The sequence below is a fragment of the Vulpes vulpes genome, chromosome X, assembly GCF_048418805.1.
Source record: "Vulpes vulpes isolate BD-2025 chromosome X, VulVul3, whole genome shotgun sequence".
Taxonomy (NCBI): domain Eukaryota; kingdom Metazoa; phylum Chordata; class Mammalia; order Carnivora; family Canidae; genus Vulpes; species Vulpes vulpes.
The window spans coordinates 104,442,894-104,461,365 of NC_132796.1; the positions used below are offsets into that span (position 1 = coordinate 104,442,894).

Genomic DNA, 18,472 nt, shown 5'->3' on the forward strand with positions numbered 1-18,472 from the left:
TACTTCTATTCAATATCCTATTGGAAATCCTATTTAGTGCAAGGCAAGAAAAAGAAATAAAAGGCATAGGGACCGGAAAGGAAGAAATAGAACTGTCTCTAGTTACAGGTGGCAGTCAGGCCTCTGGAAGAGGTCTTCGAATTGGCACATGGGGGAGGGGAGCCTTGGAGTTGGGCAAAGCCAGGCCTGCCTAGTGAATGGTTTGCACAAGGCTGCCCTGGGGCTTCTGCATCTTAGGGGTGGTGGGGGTGGGGAGTAGAAGACAACTCCTAGAGTGCAGGCAGCACAAAGAATCCACCAGAATAAGCCACTTCATTTCAGGCCCAGCAGGTGGTTGGAGCTGGCGAGGATCACACAGTGGGGACACCAGGAGGGCTGCATCTTATTGCTGAGAATGGGGACGTAGCCCTCGGTGATGCTTCATTTCTTGAGTTTAACAGACACGGCCCTGCAGGGAGCTTTAATGGAAGACCTCAGAGCCACAGTCGGAGCTGTAGATGAGGATGATGATGAGGGAAAAAAGGATCACGAATAGGCTGACTGCTGCTCTTTCCTGCTTCAGTCTCTGGCATCTGCGGAGGGGAGGGGGCCAGCGTCCTGTAGGTGAGGTGGGTGGCACACCGGCCCCGGCGGCGGGGAGCGGGGGAGCGGGGTGGGGGGTGGGAGGGTGGCGTGGTACCATCTCCCGCGGTCCCCTCACGAGGCGAGCCGCCTTTGCTCGCTCAGTAGGGCGCCCAGTCCCGCCGCGTACCCGCTCTCGGGGCCTTAGCGCAGCCGCTAGATTCCCCGGGCCCAGGCCGAGGAGGCTGGCGGAACATCCCGTTTATTTTAACACGTACACTTTTTCCATCCAAAGGCTACCAGAGAGGGGTAGAAATGCAGTGGTGAAGCGCAAGATTTTTATTTTTATTTTTATTTTTTTAAATTTATTTATTTATTTATTTATGATAGTCACACAGAGAGAGAGAGAGAAGCAGAGACACAGGCAGAGGGAGAAGCAGGCTCCATGCACCGGGAGCCCGACGTGGGATCCGATCCCGGGTCTCCAGGATCGCGCCCTGGGCCAAAGGCAGGCGCCAAACCGCTGCGCCACCCAGGGATCCCGAGCGCAAGATTTTTATACACGCTCTGGTTCCTTCAAATCGTGACCACCCTACCGCTTCCCGGCTGCCCTTTCCCGTTCCTCTTCACAAACGTGGTGCCCCTTCTGATAACCTTATCCGGTTTTCTAAATCTTTACAAGGGCTGCTCCAGTCCGTGTAGTCAAGTTCATTCTCCCTTCTCGCACAACGCTGCGAATTCTGATCACTGGTACATTTTCTCCTACAACGTTTCCTGCCTCTCTAGTCCCAAGAGTTCACTCGCTAAATTCTGCAGGCCTCTGCTAACCGCCAGCCCTCTCTGCCTTTGTTCTGCCTGCATTTGCCGCCCGCCAATCACCAGAGGACGTAGACCTCTGCGAGTGAGAGAGCCTGGACACTCTGGTGAGGCGCAGTGATCTCAGGAAACAAGTGACCTCTTGTTCTCCAAAGCTCTTGACAGACAAGGAGGAAAAATGATCGGCTCTTCTACTATCTTTGTTGGATGATACCTACAATACTGTCTAGATCCAAATACAAGCACTTTGCATTATAGGACAGCACAAGGAGCAGAAATGGAGGTCGATGACGATTCTTACAGAGGTCGAAAAATAAGATCCCTGCCGCTAAGAGAAAGAAAATTTTCTTTCAAAGACTAAGAGCCACCCTTCCCTCCCCCTCCCTCTTCTTTGGTCTTATACCCTTCCATCCTCCTTCCTCAGACCTGCGCTGTCCAATAGAAATACAGTGCCAGTGAACTGTGGACTTGTGGAATCACTGATGGACACCCGGAATCGATGTAATATTGTGTGTCTACCATACTTCAACAAACATATTTAGGATCAGTCCATCTGGCATTCTCCAGAATGTGATTATTGTGGGTTTTTTTTCTTTGTGTGTGTGTGTGTGTGTGGTTTTCTTTCTTACGTTGATTTTTAAGATTTTTCAGATTATCATTGAATCATAATATAATAAACATATTCTACTGAAATCATAAGTGTAAAATAAATGTTGTGTCTCCCAGATAGGAATGATGCCAGAACTTATTTTACATTGAGTGATACATGTATCATCACAGACAGCATAAAAATATTGAATAGCTGAACTGGTTCATTTGTATGGCTGCATTGCTTTGTTTTGCTGTATTATTTTTGCAGCATCTATTTATATTAAAGTTGCCTTAACAGATAAAAAAAGAAATATGATGCAAGCCACGTGTCATTTTAAATGTTCTGCCAGCCACATTTTATTTTTGTTTATTTATTTTTAAGTAGGCTACAGGCAGTACATGGGGTTTGAACTCACGACCCTGATGTCAAGAGGCTCATGCTCTACCGACTGAGCCAGTCAGGAGCCCCATGCAGCCACATTTTAAAAATAAACAGTTGAACTAAATTTTAATAGTGTTTTATTTAACGCAACTGACCCCAAATATTATCATTTCGACATGCAATCAGTATAAAAACGCAGAGGCTTGCGTTCTTTTATCCATGCTGTCTGTGATGCTGGGTGTGCATTTGACACTTAACGGAACATCAATTTCGGACTGGCTGCATTTCAAGCGCCTAATACCCACCATAGTGGACAGCCTGGCCCCGGAATTCCCCCCTCTCCCCCCTTCTTGTCCCACCACCTGGCAGGGAGAAGTGAGGATGGTGGGGGGCGGCTAACACTGCTACTTTGGGACTGAGGCAAACTCGGGGAGGGCACGACAGCCTATGATGCTGTGATGTTGCGATTATGAGACCTCTCAGCCGGTCTATCCTGTCCCCCTCGCCCTCGCCCCCGCTCCGAGAGTCACCTCCAATCGCGGGAAAGTGCCCGGCTGCGGGTGGGGCACGCGGGGGGGGGGCAGTCTGGGAGGTAAGGTGGAGCGTGGGCTGGGGGAGACTCAGGGGAACCGTACGCATGCGTACTCCGTGAGTTCACAAACAGCCTGGCGTCCTAGCAACGGGTTCCAGGCCACCGTCTCGCCGCAATAACTGGCTTTCCCCAGAGTTCTAGTCCCACTAGTGGTCTCGGCTCGTCCCGGTACGCAGCTCTTCCTTATCGTTTCCTTTTCTCTCCTCTACTGGTTCGATCTCGTCTGTAGTGTGTGTCCCCGAGCCCTGAGCCGGCTCCTCAAATGAGTACTCGTGGTTCCCAAATGGGAACCAACCCTTGCCGCCTCAGGCTCGCCCTCCCAGGGCTGAGGTGGCTCCTGGGGTTGGGCCTGTTTCTGGGGCTTCAGGCCGCCCGCAGCGAGGCCTTCTACCTCCCCGGGTTGGCTCCAGTTAACTTCTGCGAGGCGGCGGCCAGAAAGAATGCAGCCTGCAAGGTGAGGACCAGTGGGAGGCAGTGAGATGTGAGGGGAGGGGTTCAGGTAAGGGTATGGGGCACACCGGGGGAGACCATAGTCGCGAGCTCTTTGCCTCTGACCCAGAACGCCAAAGCCCTCTCTATGACCGTGTGTCTCAGTGTCGCTATCTTTGAGCCTCGCACTTAGAGGATCCGGACCTCTCTTTTTCCCAGATTCTCTTTCCTTCCCTTTTGGCTCCTCCCCTTAGTCTCCGTTCGTCCAACTCCCGCTCAGCTCTTCCTCCGTCCTCATAACTCCTCCTTTCCCCCCAGCATAAAAGTTCTCCTGGCTCTGTCCCTTTCATCTCAGCTTTTCCTCTCCTCCCTCTTGGCTCCGCCCCTCCCTCCTTCCCTTCCCTAAGGCCCCTCCCCTCCCTCCCTCCCTTCCCTCGCAGTCCCTCCCCTCCCTCTCGGACCCGCCCCTCCCCCTAGGCTCCGCCCCATCTCTCGGCTCCACCCCTCGGTCCCTCACTTCTATCACAGCCCCTCCCCTCCCTCTTGGCCACGCCCCGTATCTAGCCCCCGCCCCTCATTCCTCCCTTCCCCTAGACCCCGCCCCTCCTTCTAAGATTCCCCTCTGGGCCCTGCCCCTCCTTCCTGACTCCAGGCTTCTTTCTCTTCCCTCTGGGCACGCCCTCTCTTGCTTCCTTCTAGAAGTGCTCCCTCTCCAACGCCCTTAGGTCCTTTTCTTCCGCCTTCCTCTGAGCTCCTCCCTCACCTCTCTCCTATGGGCTGCTTCTCCATCTCCCTTAGCTCCTCCTCCTCTGTCGCAGCTCCGTACCTTCCCACGCCTTGGCTCTTTCCTCCCCCTGTCTTCTTCCCTTTCCTATTGTCCCCCATGTACTCTCTCCCTTTCAGGACTCACACACTCACTGTGGTCTTTTGTTTTTTTTTTTTTTCAGTTTTTATTTAAATTCCAGCTAGTTCACATACAGTGTTTTATTAGTTTCAGTTGTACAATTTAGTCATCCACACTTCCATGCAAAGACTTGGAGCTCATCACAGGTGCACTCCTTAATCCCCATCGGCTATTTCACTCATTCCCTCACCTACCTCACTGTAGTCTTAGTTACATCCCCACCATGTTTCTGTCACTCCTCACTCCTTCGGTCTCACGCTTTTTACCTCCTTAATTCTTGTTAATGCACTTTGTCTCCCCTGGGCCCTTTACCTGCAAACACCAAGATATTATTTACCGCTCAGACTTGTGAGAATAAAATGAGACAATGTATTGAAAAGCATAGACAATTACACCTAGTGCTCAGTAAGATTTAAATAAATGGTAACTATCATCAGTATTAGGTTTTTTAGGTTTTTAGAGATATCTTTTTTTTCATTAATGTTTATTTAACTCATCTCTACACTCAACTGGAGCTCCATCTCAAGACTCCAAGATCAGGAGTCACATGTTCCTCCCGCTGAAGCTGCCAGGTGTCCCTAGGCGAAGATTTTCTCTCTCTCTCTTTTTTTTTTTTAAGATTTTATTTATTTATTCATGAGAGACACACAGAGAAGGGCAAAGACAAAGGCAGAGGAAGAAGCACGCTCCATGAAGGAAGCCCAATGTGGGACTCAATCCTGGGAATCCGGGATCACGCCCTGACCCAAAGGCAGACACTCAACCTCTGAGCCACCCAGGTGTCCCTTTATCTCATGTATTACCAAGTTCATAGTCAGATTTTCCTAGCTATCCCTGAAATAACTAAACTAGAATCCAATCTAGGACCAGGAATTGCATCTCCTTATTATAGTCTGGTGTTCTTATAAAAGAGATCAGTCTGTTTTTCCTGTGCAATGGCCCTTCTCCTGGGCTTGTCTCTTTGCTGCCTTGTGATAGCATTTAGATGGATTTAATAGTTAAACTTGAAGCCTTTGAAAAGTAATTTGAAATATATATGCCAGTCTAGGGCAACCTGGGTGGCTCAGTGGTTTAGGGCTGCCTTCAGCCCAGGGTGTGATCCTGGAGAGCCGGGATAGAGTCCCACAACAGGCGCCTTGCATGGAGCATGCTTCTCCCTCTGTCTGTGTCTCTGCCTCTCTCTCTCTCTCTTTCTGTGTCTCTCATGAATAAATAAAAAATCTTAAAAAAAAGAAATACGTATCAGTCTACAAAAATGTTCATCCTCCTGATTGTAATGATCTCACTTAGAATCATATACAAGGATAGAGACAGATAAGAGATTTTTTCTGTGAATGTCTCATCTACCTGGGTTTTTTAGTCACATAGTAACCCTCCCTGAAGAGCACCAATATTACCAGTTTTTCATGTATCCTGCTAGGGACTTCATGAATAAATGAACAACTATGTATTTATATTATTCTTTTCCTCTTTTTCTTTTTTACACAAATGGGAGCATACTGTTCTCATCTTCATGTGCCTTTATCATTTAACAATATAGCTTAGAGATCAATTTATATTATTGTGTAAAGAACATCCTTGTTTTTTTTTTAAAAAGATTTTATTTGTTTATTCATGAAAGAGAGAGAGAGAGACAGAGAGAGAGAGGCAGAGACACAGGCAGAGGGAGAAGCAGGCTCCATGCAGGGAGCCCGATGAGGGACTTGATCCCGAGACTATGGGAACATGCCCTGAGCCGAAGGCAGACTCTCAACCGCTGAGCCACCCAGGCATCCCTTTATTTTGTATTATTAATGAGTGCTTTCTTTTCTTTTTGTAGTCATCCATACCACTATTTGTAAATAGATTGGACTCAGCAGAATCTGTTCTACCTTATGAATATAATACGTAAGTTATAAGTATTATAATTATATCTGATATAATTGATATAATTTTGGTTATATCATAACTCCAATATTATTGTGTTAAAATGTGTTTTAAGTTTTTAAAGATAGTGAATGAAAGCCCTGGATATACTAAGAAACATGGTGGTAATTTTATAATAAAAGTAACAGGAACAAAACAATTAGGATAGAAAGCTTTCAGAGTGAGACAAATGCTTAAAAATTTAGGAAGTTGCTTCAACGTGGTTGGAACTGGAGGGTATTATGCTGAGTGAAATAAGTCAATCGGAGAAGGACAAACGTTATATGTTCTCATTTATTTGGGGAAAATAAATAATAGTGAAAGGGAATAGAAGGGAAGGGAGAAGAAATGGGTAAGAAATATCAGAAAGGGAGACAGAACATAAAGACACCTAACTCTGGGAAATGAACTAGGGGTGGTGGAAGGGGAGGAGGGCGGGGGTGGGGTGGGAGTGAGTGGGTGACGGGCACTGAGGGGGGCACTTGACGGGATGAGCACTGGGTGTTATTCTGTATGTTGGCAAATTGAACACCAATAAAAAATAAATTTATTATTAAAAGATTTAGGGAGTTGCTATACTTGATTATTCTAAGAAAAGCAAATCAGAAATTTACTACATTTTGGGCTTTAATAAATCATTGCGGAGTTGTAGTTTTTTTCTAAAACATGGGATATGAAGGTTTATACTAATGTTTTTAATGGATGCAAGTGCTTGGTTTAGTGGTGAGCCAGTATCACATCATCAAGATCAATATCAAGCATTTGAGAATAACAACAGGGATCCCTGGGTGGCGCAGCGGTTTAGCGCCTGCCTTTGGCCCAGGGCACGGTCCTGGAGACCCGGGATCTAATCCTACGTCGGGCATCCCGGTGCATGGAGCCTGTTTCTGTCTCTGCCTCTCTCTCTCTGTGACTATCATAAATAAAAACCACAAAAGAAAAGAGAATAACGACAATGTACTTTATCGAAAAATAATTGTAGCTCCCCTTGGTATTACTTTATTTCCAGTAATTAAACAGAAGTAAAGTCAGATCTAATTTCCATTAAAATACTAGGTTCATTTTTTTAATTTTTATTTATTTATGATAGAGAGAGAGAGAGAGAGAGAGAGAGAGAGAGAGAGAGGCAGAGACACAGGCAGAGGGAGAAGCAGGCTCCATGCACCGGGAGCCCGACATGGGATTCGATCCCGGGTCTCCAGGAATGCGGGCCAAACTGCTGCGCCACCCAGGGATCCCAAAATACTAGGTTTAAATGTAGGGTGTAAGCATGAGCATTTAAAATATTACACAAGCCTACCATTGATTTTTATCTTCTACCATTTTATTTATTTTTTATTTTTAAAGATTTATTTATTTATTTATTTATTTGTTTATTTATTTATTTATTTATTTATTTATTTATTTATTTATTTATGAGACACAGTGAAAGAGAGGCAGAGACACAGGCAGAGGGAGAAGCAGGCTCCATGCAGGGAGCCCTACGTGGGACTTGATCCCTGGTCTCCAGGATTAAGCCCTGGGCCGAAGGCAGGCGCTAAACCGCTGAGCCACCCAGGGATCCCCACTTCTACCATTTTATATTCAATTTTATATATTGACATTTACTTAAAGGTAGTTGTAATTCTTTTCATGTAGTAACCATTTGATTTGTGTGTGAATCTGTGGGCATGTATTTGAGGAGGGATTATGTTGTTAAGTTCCCCTTTGATCTGAACTGATAATAGCAGTTTCTCAATGTCTCAGGTTAGAATTAGTACAGATTTGAAACTGCTCTTTGCTTATTTTTATGTTATTTGAACTTTAACCCTGAAAATACTGTTAGTTTTTTTTAAAGATTTGATTACCTACATTACAAGCATCAAGAGCAGTACCATGAGCTATTTATTTATTTATCCATTCATGAGAGAGACACAGAGAGAGAGAGAGAGAGAGAGGCAGGGACACAGGCAGAGGGAGAAGCAGGCTCCATGCAGGGAGCCCTATGTGGGACTCGATCCCAGGACTTCAGGTTTGTACCCTCGGCAGAAGGCAGGCACTAAACTGCTGAGCCACCCAGGGATCCCTACCATGAGCATTTTAAATAATGAATTCATAGCTATAAGAGGTTAAACAATTTTAAAAGGAATCTATAGTGAGGTCTTTAAATCATAATTAGACACTTTCTGGGTCATGTTTTTAGAAGTATCTACCATTAATGGTGAAGAGGCTTGACAAATTACAAAGATAGATTTCTTTGCTGATTTTTTTTTTAACCTTACCTAAACTTCTCCTCTAGCTTTGACTTCTGTCAAGCATCCGGAAAGAGAAACCCTTCTGAAAATCTTGGACAAGTACTATTTGGAGAACGAATAACATCATCTCCATATAAGGTTATTCAGCGGATCTTATTAAATATTATTTTAAATTGAATCTTTTCAAAACTGTCTACTTAAAGTTGTTGCAGAGTCTTTGTTTTCAAAGGAGGTAGAAGAAAAGGAAAGATAGGATGTGGTGTTGCCAGAAGAATGCATGAAAATGTGCTCTTCAAATTCTCTGCAGTAGGTAGTGGTTCCAGATAAAGATTTTGCCTTTCAAATTTTATTTTTGCTTTGTAAAGAAAAAAAAGTTTACTTTATTGTTCCTGCATATTTTGGGTATGGTGGTATAAGCAGATGTCATTGGACTGTCATTGTCTATTGATTTTACCTTCAATATCTTAATAGATATGAGGATAGAGTAAGGATGTTTTCATAAGCAGTATGATTATGAAGGCATTAACTTTTTTCTTCTTTTTTCCAAATTCATTGAAGTCTACTTGAAGTACAAAAAACTGCACATATTGAAAGTATATGCTTAAAAAAAAAGAAAGTATATGCTTTAGGGGAGGCTGGCTGGCTCAGTCCAAGGAGCATGGGCCTCTTGGTCTTGGGGTCATGAGATTGAGCCCATCATGGGGTGTAGAGATTACTTAAATTAAACTAAACAAAAAGAAGAAAGTATATAGTTCACTCAATTTTAATTTATGTATGCATTTGGGAGACCATCAGGCTTTAGGTTCTTTTTTTTTTTTTAAATATTTGTTTATTTATGATAGACATAGAGAGAGAGAGAGGGAGGCAGAGACACAAGAGGAGGGAGAAGCATGCCGGGAGCCCGACGCGGGACTCGATCCCGGGACTCGGGAGCCCGATGTGGGACTCGATCCCGGGACTCCAGGATTGCGTCCTGGGCCAAAGGCAGGCAGGCGCTAAACCGCTGAGCCACCCGGGATCCTCAGGCTTTAGGTTCTTTTAAAATTATTTATTTTGAAATAATTCTAGATTCACAGGAAGCTACCAAAAAACCATGAACAGGGAGCTGTCATTCATTGTACCTTGTGCCCAAGTTTGCCCAATGATAGCCATCTTGCATGACTGCAGTACGATGGCAAAACCGAGGAATAGGCATTGGTACAGTGCACAGAGCTTATTCAGATTTCACTAGTTTTACCTGTACTCACTGGTGTGTGTATGTATGTGTGTGTGTGTGTCTGTGTGCATGTGTGTGTGAGAGAGAGAATGAGAGAGAGAGAGTGGGGGCGGGGTAGAGGTAGAAAATCCTCAAGCCGACTTCCTGCTGAGTGCAGAGCCTGACAACAGGGCTCGATCTCCCAACCCTGACATCATGACTTGAGCAGAAACCAAGAGTCCGACGCTTAACCAACAGCCATCCAGGTGCCCCTGTCTCCTCTTTCCCCCATTTTCTATTTGGATTGTTTGTCCTTTTACTATTGAGTTTTCAGAATTCCTTATATATCCGAGGTGTGATTCCTTTGTTGCAACAGTAGCTTGCAAATAGTTTTTTCCCAGCCTGTAGCTTGTGTTTTCATCCTCCTTTTTTTTTTTTAAAAGATTTTATTCATTTATTCATGACACACACACACACACACACACACAGAGAATGAGAGAGAGAGAGAGAGAGAGAGGCAGAGACACAGGCAGAGGGAGAAGCAGGCTCCATGCAGGGAGGCCGATGTGGGACTCGATCCCGGGACTCTAGGATCACGCCCTGGGCGGAAGGCAGACACTCAACCGCTGAGCCACCCGGGCTGCCCTTCATCATCCTTTTAAAAAAGATTTTATTTATTTATTCATGAGAGACATAGAGAGAGGCAGAGACCTCGGTAGAGGGAGAAGCAGGCTCTCCGCAGGGGAGTCTGATGCTAGACTCAATCCCAGGACCCCAGGACCATGCTCTGAGCCAAAGGCAGACACTCAACCCCTGAGCCACCCAGACATCCTGCATCATCTTTTTTTTGTTTGTTTGTTTTTAAGATTTTATGTTTGGGGCACCTGGGCTCCTCACTCAGCATTGAGTCTTCTTTTCCATCTCCCTCTGTCCCTACCCCTGCTCATGCTCTCTCTGTCAAATAAATAAAATATTAATTTTTTTTTGTTTTTAACTAATCTCTATACCCAATGTGGGGCTCAAACTCATGATTCTGAGATTAAGAGTAGTATGCTCTACCAACTGAGCCAGCCAAGCAGCCCCATATTTTCATCTTAAGTCTTTCACAGAGCAAACATTAATTTTTATAAGGTCCAATAATTAAGTTTTCTTTTTATGGATTGCGTTTTTGGTGTCAACTCTAAGGAGATGTCATAGGCTTTAGGTCTTAATAAATATTTTCTTTCATGTTTTCTTCTAAAACTTTATAGTTTTAAGTCTGTATATATTTAAGTCTGTGATCTATTTTGAGTTATTTTGTACGAGGTATGAGGTTTGGATCGAAATTACAGGTTTTGGGACAGCCCGGGTGGCTCAGCGGTTTAGCGCCGCCTTCGGCCCGGGGCATGATCCCGGAGACCCCGGATGGAGTCCCACGTCGGGCTCCCTGAGTGGAGCCTGCTTCTCCTTCTGCCTGTGTCTCTGCCTCTCTGTCTCTCTGTCTCTCTGTCTCTCTGTCTCTCTCTCTCATGAATAAAATAAATAAAATCTTTAAAATAAAAAAAATGAAATTACAGGTTTTGTTTTTGGTTTTGATTTTCAGGGTCTTTTGTCTTAAATGTGCAGTTGCTTTAGCACTATCTGTTGAAAAGACTCTCTATCCTTCCTCCACTGAATTGCTTTTGCACCTTCGTCAAAAAATCACACTGACATAGTTGTGTAGACCTATTTCTGGGTTCTCCACTGATCTATTCCTTTGCTCTGTGTGTCAGGCATTAGCTGTTTGATAATTAAAGTAATACAAAATACTCCCATGCAGTACCATTGTCCTAATAGATAAGTGAACTTTTTCAAGAAATGCTGTTCCTTGGAATGAAGAAACATGATGGTATTTAAAAAAAAAAGAAAGAAAGAAAACAGTGTTCTTTTCAGTTGCCAAGAAGAAACTTTTTGGTTAATATTTGTATGATTTCAGGCTATGAGGTGATAACCATAACTATTTTTCATAGTTTCTTTTTGCTCATTATTTCCTGATTGATAACAGTGCTCCTTTACCCTGATAATCCCCCATAGCTAGACTTGTACATGAGAGGTTTCGTAGTAAAAGTATCAAGTATTTTATTATCACTTCTTTGGTAACAGCTCTATTGAGAGACATTCATATGGCAAATAATTCATCCACTTAAAGTGTCCAATTTTTTAAAGTAAGCTCTACAGCCAAGATGGGGCTTAAACTCATAGCCCTGGGATCCAGAGTTGCATCCTCTATTGACAGAGACAGCCAGGCGCCCCTTAAAGTGTCCAATTTAATGTTTTTTAGTATAATCAGTGTTGTGTGATCATCACTACAATGGATTTTATTTCTACTTTTAAGTAAAGGGTTCTATATATATCAAGGTGCTTTTAGGAAGCTACAGTGGATATTATATCCCACCTTATATGTTCTTGAAGAAGGCAAATTCTGCTTAGTGGTAAAAGTATATTATGTGTGTGCGTGTGTGTAGTATAATCATTTCAGATATGAATGGAAATTCAAAGGAGATAGTATTGAGCATGATGGTACACTGAAGTCTCTGAGGGAAAGTTTTATCTATAAGATAAAGTGCTTATTTTGTGATACTTGTTTCATAAAATTTACTCAAATCTTTTACTCTTTTAATACTTTCTTAACAGTTTTCTTTTAACAAAACGGAAACATGTACAAAAGTTTGTGTAAAATCCTATGATACAGAAAATGACAACCACATGAGAAAGCTGGCTTTTTTGAAGAAAGGAATGCAGCTAAATTATCAACATCACTGGTAGGTTTGAGATAACACTGAGATAACATGACTTAATTTTTGAAGTCTTTTCTGAAGTAGTTTTGTTTTTTATGAAGAAGTAGTTTTAATAGATACTTGAAATGGTATGCTATTCTTTGTGACTTTGACTTAAAATTTGAACTTTAATATATGCCAGAAGATATTGGTACTGCTTGGCGTGAAATGGTTGTTAAATCTTTTATTTTTAAAATATTTATATTTAGGATTATTGATAATATGCCAGTAATATGGTGTCAGGATATTGAGGATGGAAGAAAGTACTGCTCACCGGGATTCCCGATAGGATGTTTTATTACCAAAACGGGTGTATCGAAAGATGCTTGCATTATCCATGTAAGTGTTGAGAACTTGTTATAGAAATATAAGAATGTTGCTTCACTTATAATTTGCTTTCTATTATTGTCACTTAGCCAACATTAATGGGACACCTACCATTTTCTAGATTTTGTGCTAGGTGTTGGGAATACAAACTCAAGTACACATGGTCTCTGCCCTCTAGAAGTTCACAGACCTGAGTAAGGAGACAGACCTGTAGACAAATCAGTACAATAAAATATTCTATGATAGGAGACTACAGACAAGGAGGATATAATGGAGAGAATGAAAAAATATTTGTGAAATAAATGGATGGGTGAGCATTTATAGTAGGGGAAATCAGTGTGATCAAGAACTTGGAAATCTGAACCAGGATGCTATGATTGGGGAGCCGAGCATGTCTGTGGTATAAGGTTTAGGGTTTGGGAGGTACAGCTAGAAATGAAACTGAAACAGGGAGTAGTAGGCAGCAGCCAGGTCATGGAGGGAGATCCTCTGTGCTGTGGTAAGGGAAATCGTATTGAATGCCTGTTATGTGCCAGGAGCAATGTTATATTACTTTATACAGTGACTAATTTAATCCTTAGAACAGCGCTATTGCTAGGATCTACTGCTGCCATTTTACGGATGATGAAACTCAGTCTCTGAGAGGTTGTGACATGACTAGAGGCATACAGCTAGTTAAGTGGCAGCAGTAGGACTCCACCTCAGATCTTCTTAGCTTAGCAGTCCCAATCACATTGTTTTGCCTTGTGGTTATCAAACAGTCTCCCCCGGGGCCCTAGACTAACAGGAGTGTCTTGGGGTTGTCATGGAGGATGACTAAAAGGCTGAGTGGCCATGAAAGAGCTCAACCGGGACAGCACTGCTTTCAATCTGCTTTATGTGTGGAGACTTGATGCAGGTCAGCGATGGGGACAAAGTAGACGGGAGAAGGAATAGTATAGGATGACTGCCCAGTTTCTGGCTTGGTTATCTAACTGATGGTACCCTTAACTATTTCTTTCCAGAAAAAAGGGCAATACTTCTTAAATTTCAGTCATTTATGCACTGTCATCTTGACGATTTTTGCCAAATCCGAGGCACCGTATATTATTATTTATTAAATTTTTTGTGTTTATTTTATTTACTTTTATTTATTTTTATTTATTTATTTTTATTTTTTATAATAAATTTATTTTTTATTGGTGTTCAATTTACCAACATGCAGAATAACACCCAGTGCTCATCCCGTCAAGTGCCCCCCCTCAGTGACCGTCACCCATTCACCCCCACCCCCTGCCCTCCTCCCCTTCCACCACCCCTAGTTCATTTCCCAGAGTTAGGAGTCTTTATGTTCTGTCTCCCTTTCTGATATTTCCCACACATTTCTTCTCCCTTCCCTTCTATTCCCTTTCGCTATTATTTATATTTCCCAAATGAATGAGAACATACAATGTTTGTCCTTCTCCGATTGACTTACTTCACTCAGCATAATACCCTCCAGTTCCATCCACGTTGAAGCAAATGGTGGGTATTTGTCGTTTCTAATGGCTGAGTAATATTCCATTGTATATATAGACCACATCTTCTTTATCCATTCATCTTTCGATGGACACCGAGGCTCCTTCCACAGTTTGGTTATTGTGGACATTGCTGCTAGAAACATCGGGGTGCAGGTGTCTCGGAGTTTCATTGCATCTGAATCTTTGGGGTAAATCCCCAACAGTGCAATTGCTGGGTCGTAGGGCAGGTCTATTTTTAACTCTTTGAGGAACCTCCACACAGTTTTCCAGAGTGGCTGCACCAGTTCACATTCCCACCAACAGTGTAAGAGGTTTCCCTTTTCTCTGCATCCTCTCCAACATTTGTGGTTTCCTGCCTTGTTAATGTTCCCCATTCTCACTGGGGTGAGGTGATATCTCATTGTGGTTTTGATTTGTATTTCCCTGATGGCAAGTGATGCAGAGCATTTTCTCATGTGCATGTTGGCCATGTCTATGTCTTCCTCTGTGAGATTTCTCTTCATGTCTTTTTGCCCATTTCAGGATTGGATTGTTTGTTTCTTTGGTGTTGAGTTTAATAAGTTCTTTATAGATCTTGGAAACTAGCCCTTTATCTGATACGTCATTTGCAAATATCTTCTCCCATTCTGTAGGTTGTCTTTTAGTTTTGTTGACTGTATCCTTTGCTGTGCAAAAGCTTCTTATCTTGATGAAGTCCCAATAGTTCATTTTTGCTTTTGTTTCTTTTGCCTTTGTGGATGTATCTTGCAAGAAGTTGCTGTGGCTGGGTTCAAAAAGGGTGTTGCCTGTGTTCTCCTCTAAGATTTTGATGGAATCTTGTCTCACATTTAGATCTTTCATCCATTTTGAGTTTATCTTTGTGTATGGTGAAAGAGAGTGGTCTAGTTTCATTCTTCTGCATATGGATGTCCAATTTTTCCAGCACCATTTATTGAAGAGAGACTGTCTTAAAAAAATGAAGAGTCTTTCTTTCTTCCAATGGATAGTCTTCCCTCCTTTACCGAATATTAGATGACCATAAAGTTCAGGGTCCACTTCTGGGTTCTCTATTCTGTTCCACTGACCTATGTGTCTGTTTTTGTGCCAGTACCACACTGTCTTGATGACCACAGCTTTGTAGTACAACCTGAAATCTGGCATTGTGATTCCCCCAGATATGGTTTTCTTTTTTAAAATTCCCCTGGCTATTCGGGGTCTCTTCTGATTCCACACAAATCTTAAAATAATTTGTTGTAACTCTCTGAAGAAAGTCCATGGTATTTTGATAGGGATTGCATTAAATGTGTAAATTGCCCTGGGTAACATTGACATTTTCACAATATTTATTCTGCCAATCCATGAGCATGGAATATTTTTCCATCTCTTTGTGTCTTCCTCAATTTCTTTCAGAAGTGTTCTATAGTTTTTAGGGTGTAGATCCTTTACCTCTTTGGTTAGGTTTATTCCTAGGTATCTTATGCTTTTGGGTACAATTGTAAATGGGATTGACTCCTGAATTTCTCTTTCTTCAGTCTCATTGTTAGTGTATAGAAATGCCATTGATTTCTGGGCATTGATTTTGTATCCTGCCACGCTACCAAATTGCTGTGTGAGTTCTAGCAATCTTGGGGTGGAGGCTTTTGGGTTTTCTATGTAGAGTATCATGTCATCGGCGAAGAGGGAGAGTTTGACTTCTTCTTTGCCAATTCTTTGCCAATGCCTTTAATGTCTTTTTGTTGTCTGATTGCTGAGGCTAGGACTTCCAGTACTATGTTGAATAGCAGTGGTGAGAGTGGACATCCCTGTCTTGTTCCTGATCTTAGGGGAAAGGCTCCCAGTGCTTCCCCATTGAGAATGATATTTGCAAAAAAAAAAAAAAAAAAAAAAAAAAAGAGAATGATATTTGCTGTGGGCTTTTCGTAGATGGCTTTTAAGATGTCGAGGAATGTTCCCTCTATCCCTACACTCTGAAGGGTTTTGATCAGGAATGGATGCTGTGTTTTGTCAAATGCTTTCTCTGCATCTAATGAGAGAATCATATGATTCTTGGTTTTTCTCTTGCTGATATGATGAATCACATTGATTGTTTTACGAGTGTTGAACCAGCCTTGTGTCCCGGGGATAAATACTACTTGGTCATGGTGAATAATCTTCTTAATGTACTGTTGGATCCTATTGCCTAGTATCTTGTTGAGAATTTTTGCATCCATGTTCATCAGGGATATTGGTCTACAATTCTCCTTTTTGGTGGGGTCTTTGTCTGGTTTTGGTATTAAGGTGATGCTGGCCCCATAGAACGAATTTGGAAGTACTCCATCTCTTTCTATCTTTCCAAACAGCTTTAGTAGAATAGGTATGGTTTCTTCTTTAAACCTTTGATAGAATTCCCCTGGGAAGCCATCTGGCCCTGGACTTTTGTGTCTTGGGAGGTTTTTGATGACTGCTTCAATTTCCTCCCTGGTTATTGGCCTGTTCAGGTTTTCTATTTCTTCCTGTTCCAGTTTTGGTAGTTTGTGGCTTTCCAGGAATGCGTCCATTTCTTCTAGATTGCCTAATTTATTGGCGTATAGCTGTTCATAATGTGTTTTTAAAATCGTTTGTATTTCCTTGGTGTTGTAGTGATCTCTCCTTTCTCATTCATGATTTTATTAATTTGAGTCTTCTCTCTCTTCTTTTTAATAAGGCTGGCTGATGGTTTATCTATCTTATTAATTCTTTCAAAGAACCAACTCCTGGTTTTGTTGATCTGTTCCACAGTTCTACTGGTCTCGATTTCGTTGAGTTCTGCTCGAGTCTTTTTTTTTTTTTTTGAATCTTAATTAAGTCTCTTCTTCTGCTGGGTGTAGGATCTATCTGCTGTTTTTTCTCTAGCTCCTTTATGTGTAGGTTAGCTTTTGTATTTGAGTTTTTTCCAGTTTTTGAATGGATGCTTGTATTGTGATGTATTTCCCCTTAGGACTGCTTTTGCTGCATCCCAAAGATTTTGAACGGTTGTATCTTCATTCTCATTAGTTTCCATGAAGCTTTTTAATTATTCCTTAATTTCCTGGTTGACCCTTTCATCTTTTAGCAGATCTTTTAGCAGACAAAAAAACCACTGGGGAGTATCTTCTGTTTCTGTATACTTTAAGTCCCTTGACTTCCCCTGAACTTGTCAGTTAGTTGGTCTTCTGGGGGAGGGGCCTGCTGTGCTGATTTTCAGGTGTTAGCACTTGGGGGAGCTGCTCTGCCCCCTGCCTGGTGCAGGGCTCAGTGGGGGTTGTTTACTCCGTGAGGCCCCAGGAGGAACAACCCCAGTGGCGGGGTCAGCTCTGGAGCCCTGGATTCAGCCCCCGCAGTAACTACCGAGCTCTCCATCTGCAGGGCCTGGAGGCTCCCGGGCGGGGCCGCTGATCTGCTCAGCTCCAGGCAGGAGCGTCCTTGCTGTCCTGGGCCCTCCCGGCCTCTGCCTGTCCGGGGGGGGAGTCCGGATCCTGGGCTGTGTCCCGGCGCCCTGTGCTCCGGAGCCTGCGCTGTTGGATTCGCGCTCCCGCCCCGCAGCCCCCTCCGCGGAGCCGCCGCCCGAGCCCCTCCGAGCTGCTCCGGGTCCCGCTGTGCGCGCTGCAGCCCTTAGGGAGCTCGGCGCACTCTCCCGGGGCGCAGTTCCTCTGTTACTGTCCCAGGGAGCCCGAGGGCATCCCCGCCCTCCTGGGTCCTGCTCTAACTCCCTGCGGGCCCCTTTCCGCCCGGGAAGGTTGGTGCAGCTCCTGCTCCTCCGGGCCGGGCGGGGCTCTCCTGTTCTGGGGACACTCGCCCCGGCCTCAGCCCGGCTCCTCGCTGGGCCCCTCCCCCTTGGAGGCCTTTTGTGTCTTTATTTCTTTTTCCCCGTCTTCCTACCTTGATAGAAGCGCGAACTCTTCTCACTGTAGCATTCCAGCTGGTCTCTCTTTAAATCTCAGGCCGAATTTGTAGATTTTCAGGATGATTTGAAGGTTATCTAGGTAATTTGGTGGGGACAGGTGATTTGGAGACCCTACTCTTCCACCATCTTGCCCCTCCCTCTGTGTTTAATTTTAGTAATCTCTACACCCACATTGGGGCTTGAACTCTTGACCCCAAGATCAAGAGTCATATGCTCTTCTTACTGAGCCAGCCAGGTGCCCTTGAATTGTTTTTAAAAGATTTTTATTTTTAAGTAATCTCTATACCCAAAGTGGGACTCAAACTTGCAACCTTGAGATCAAGAGTCACGTGCTCTACCAACTGAGACAGCCCAGAGCTCCA

At 43.5% G+C, this 18,472-nt stretch overlaps 1 protein-coding gene across 1 annotated transcript in view; it reads left to right on the plus strand.

Moving 5' to 3' along the window:
- Positions 1–3,020: 3,020 nt before the first annotated feature.
- Positions 3,021–18,472, plus strand: part of LOC112911362 (transmembrane 9 superfamily member 2-like) — an 81,891-nt gene continuing 66,439 nt past the window's right edge. Inside the window, exons 1-5 of the mRNA XM_072744897.1 lie at positions 3,021–3,396; positions 6,095–6,162; positions 8,459–8,552; positions 12,262–12,389; positions 12,614–12,743. Of these exons, the coding sequence (XP_072600998.1) occupies positions 3,205–3,396; positions 6,095–6,162; positions 8,459–8,552; positions 12,262–12,389; positions 12,614–12,743 (612 nt within the window). The 5' untranslated portion in view covers positions 3,021–3,204. The remainder of the gene's footprint in view (positions 3,397–6,094; positions 6,163–8,458; positions 8,553–12,261; positions 12,390–12,613; positions 12,744–18,472) is intronic.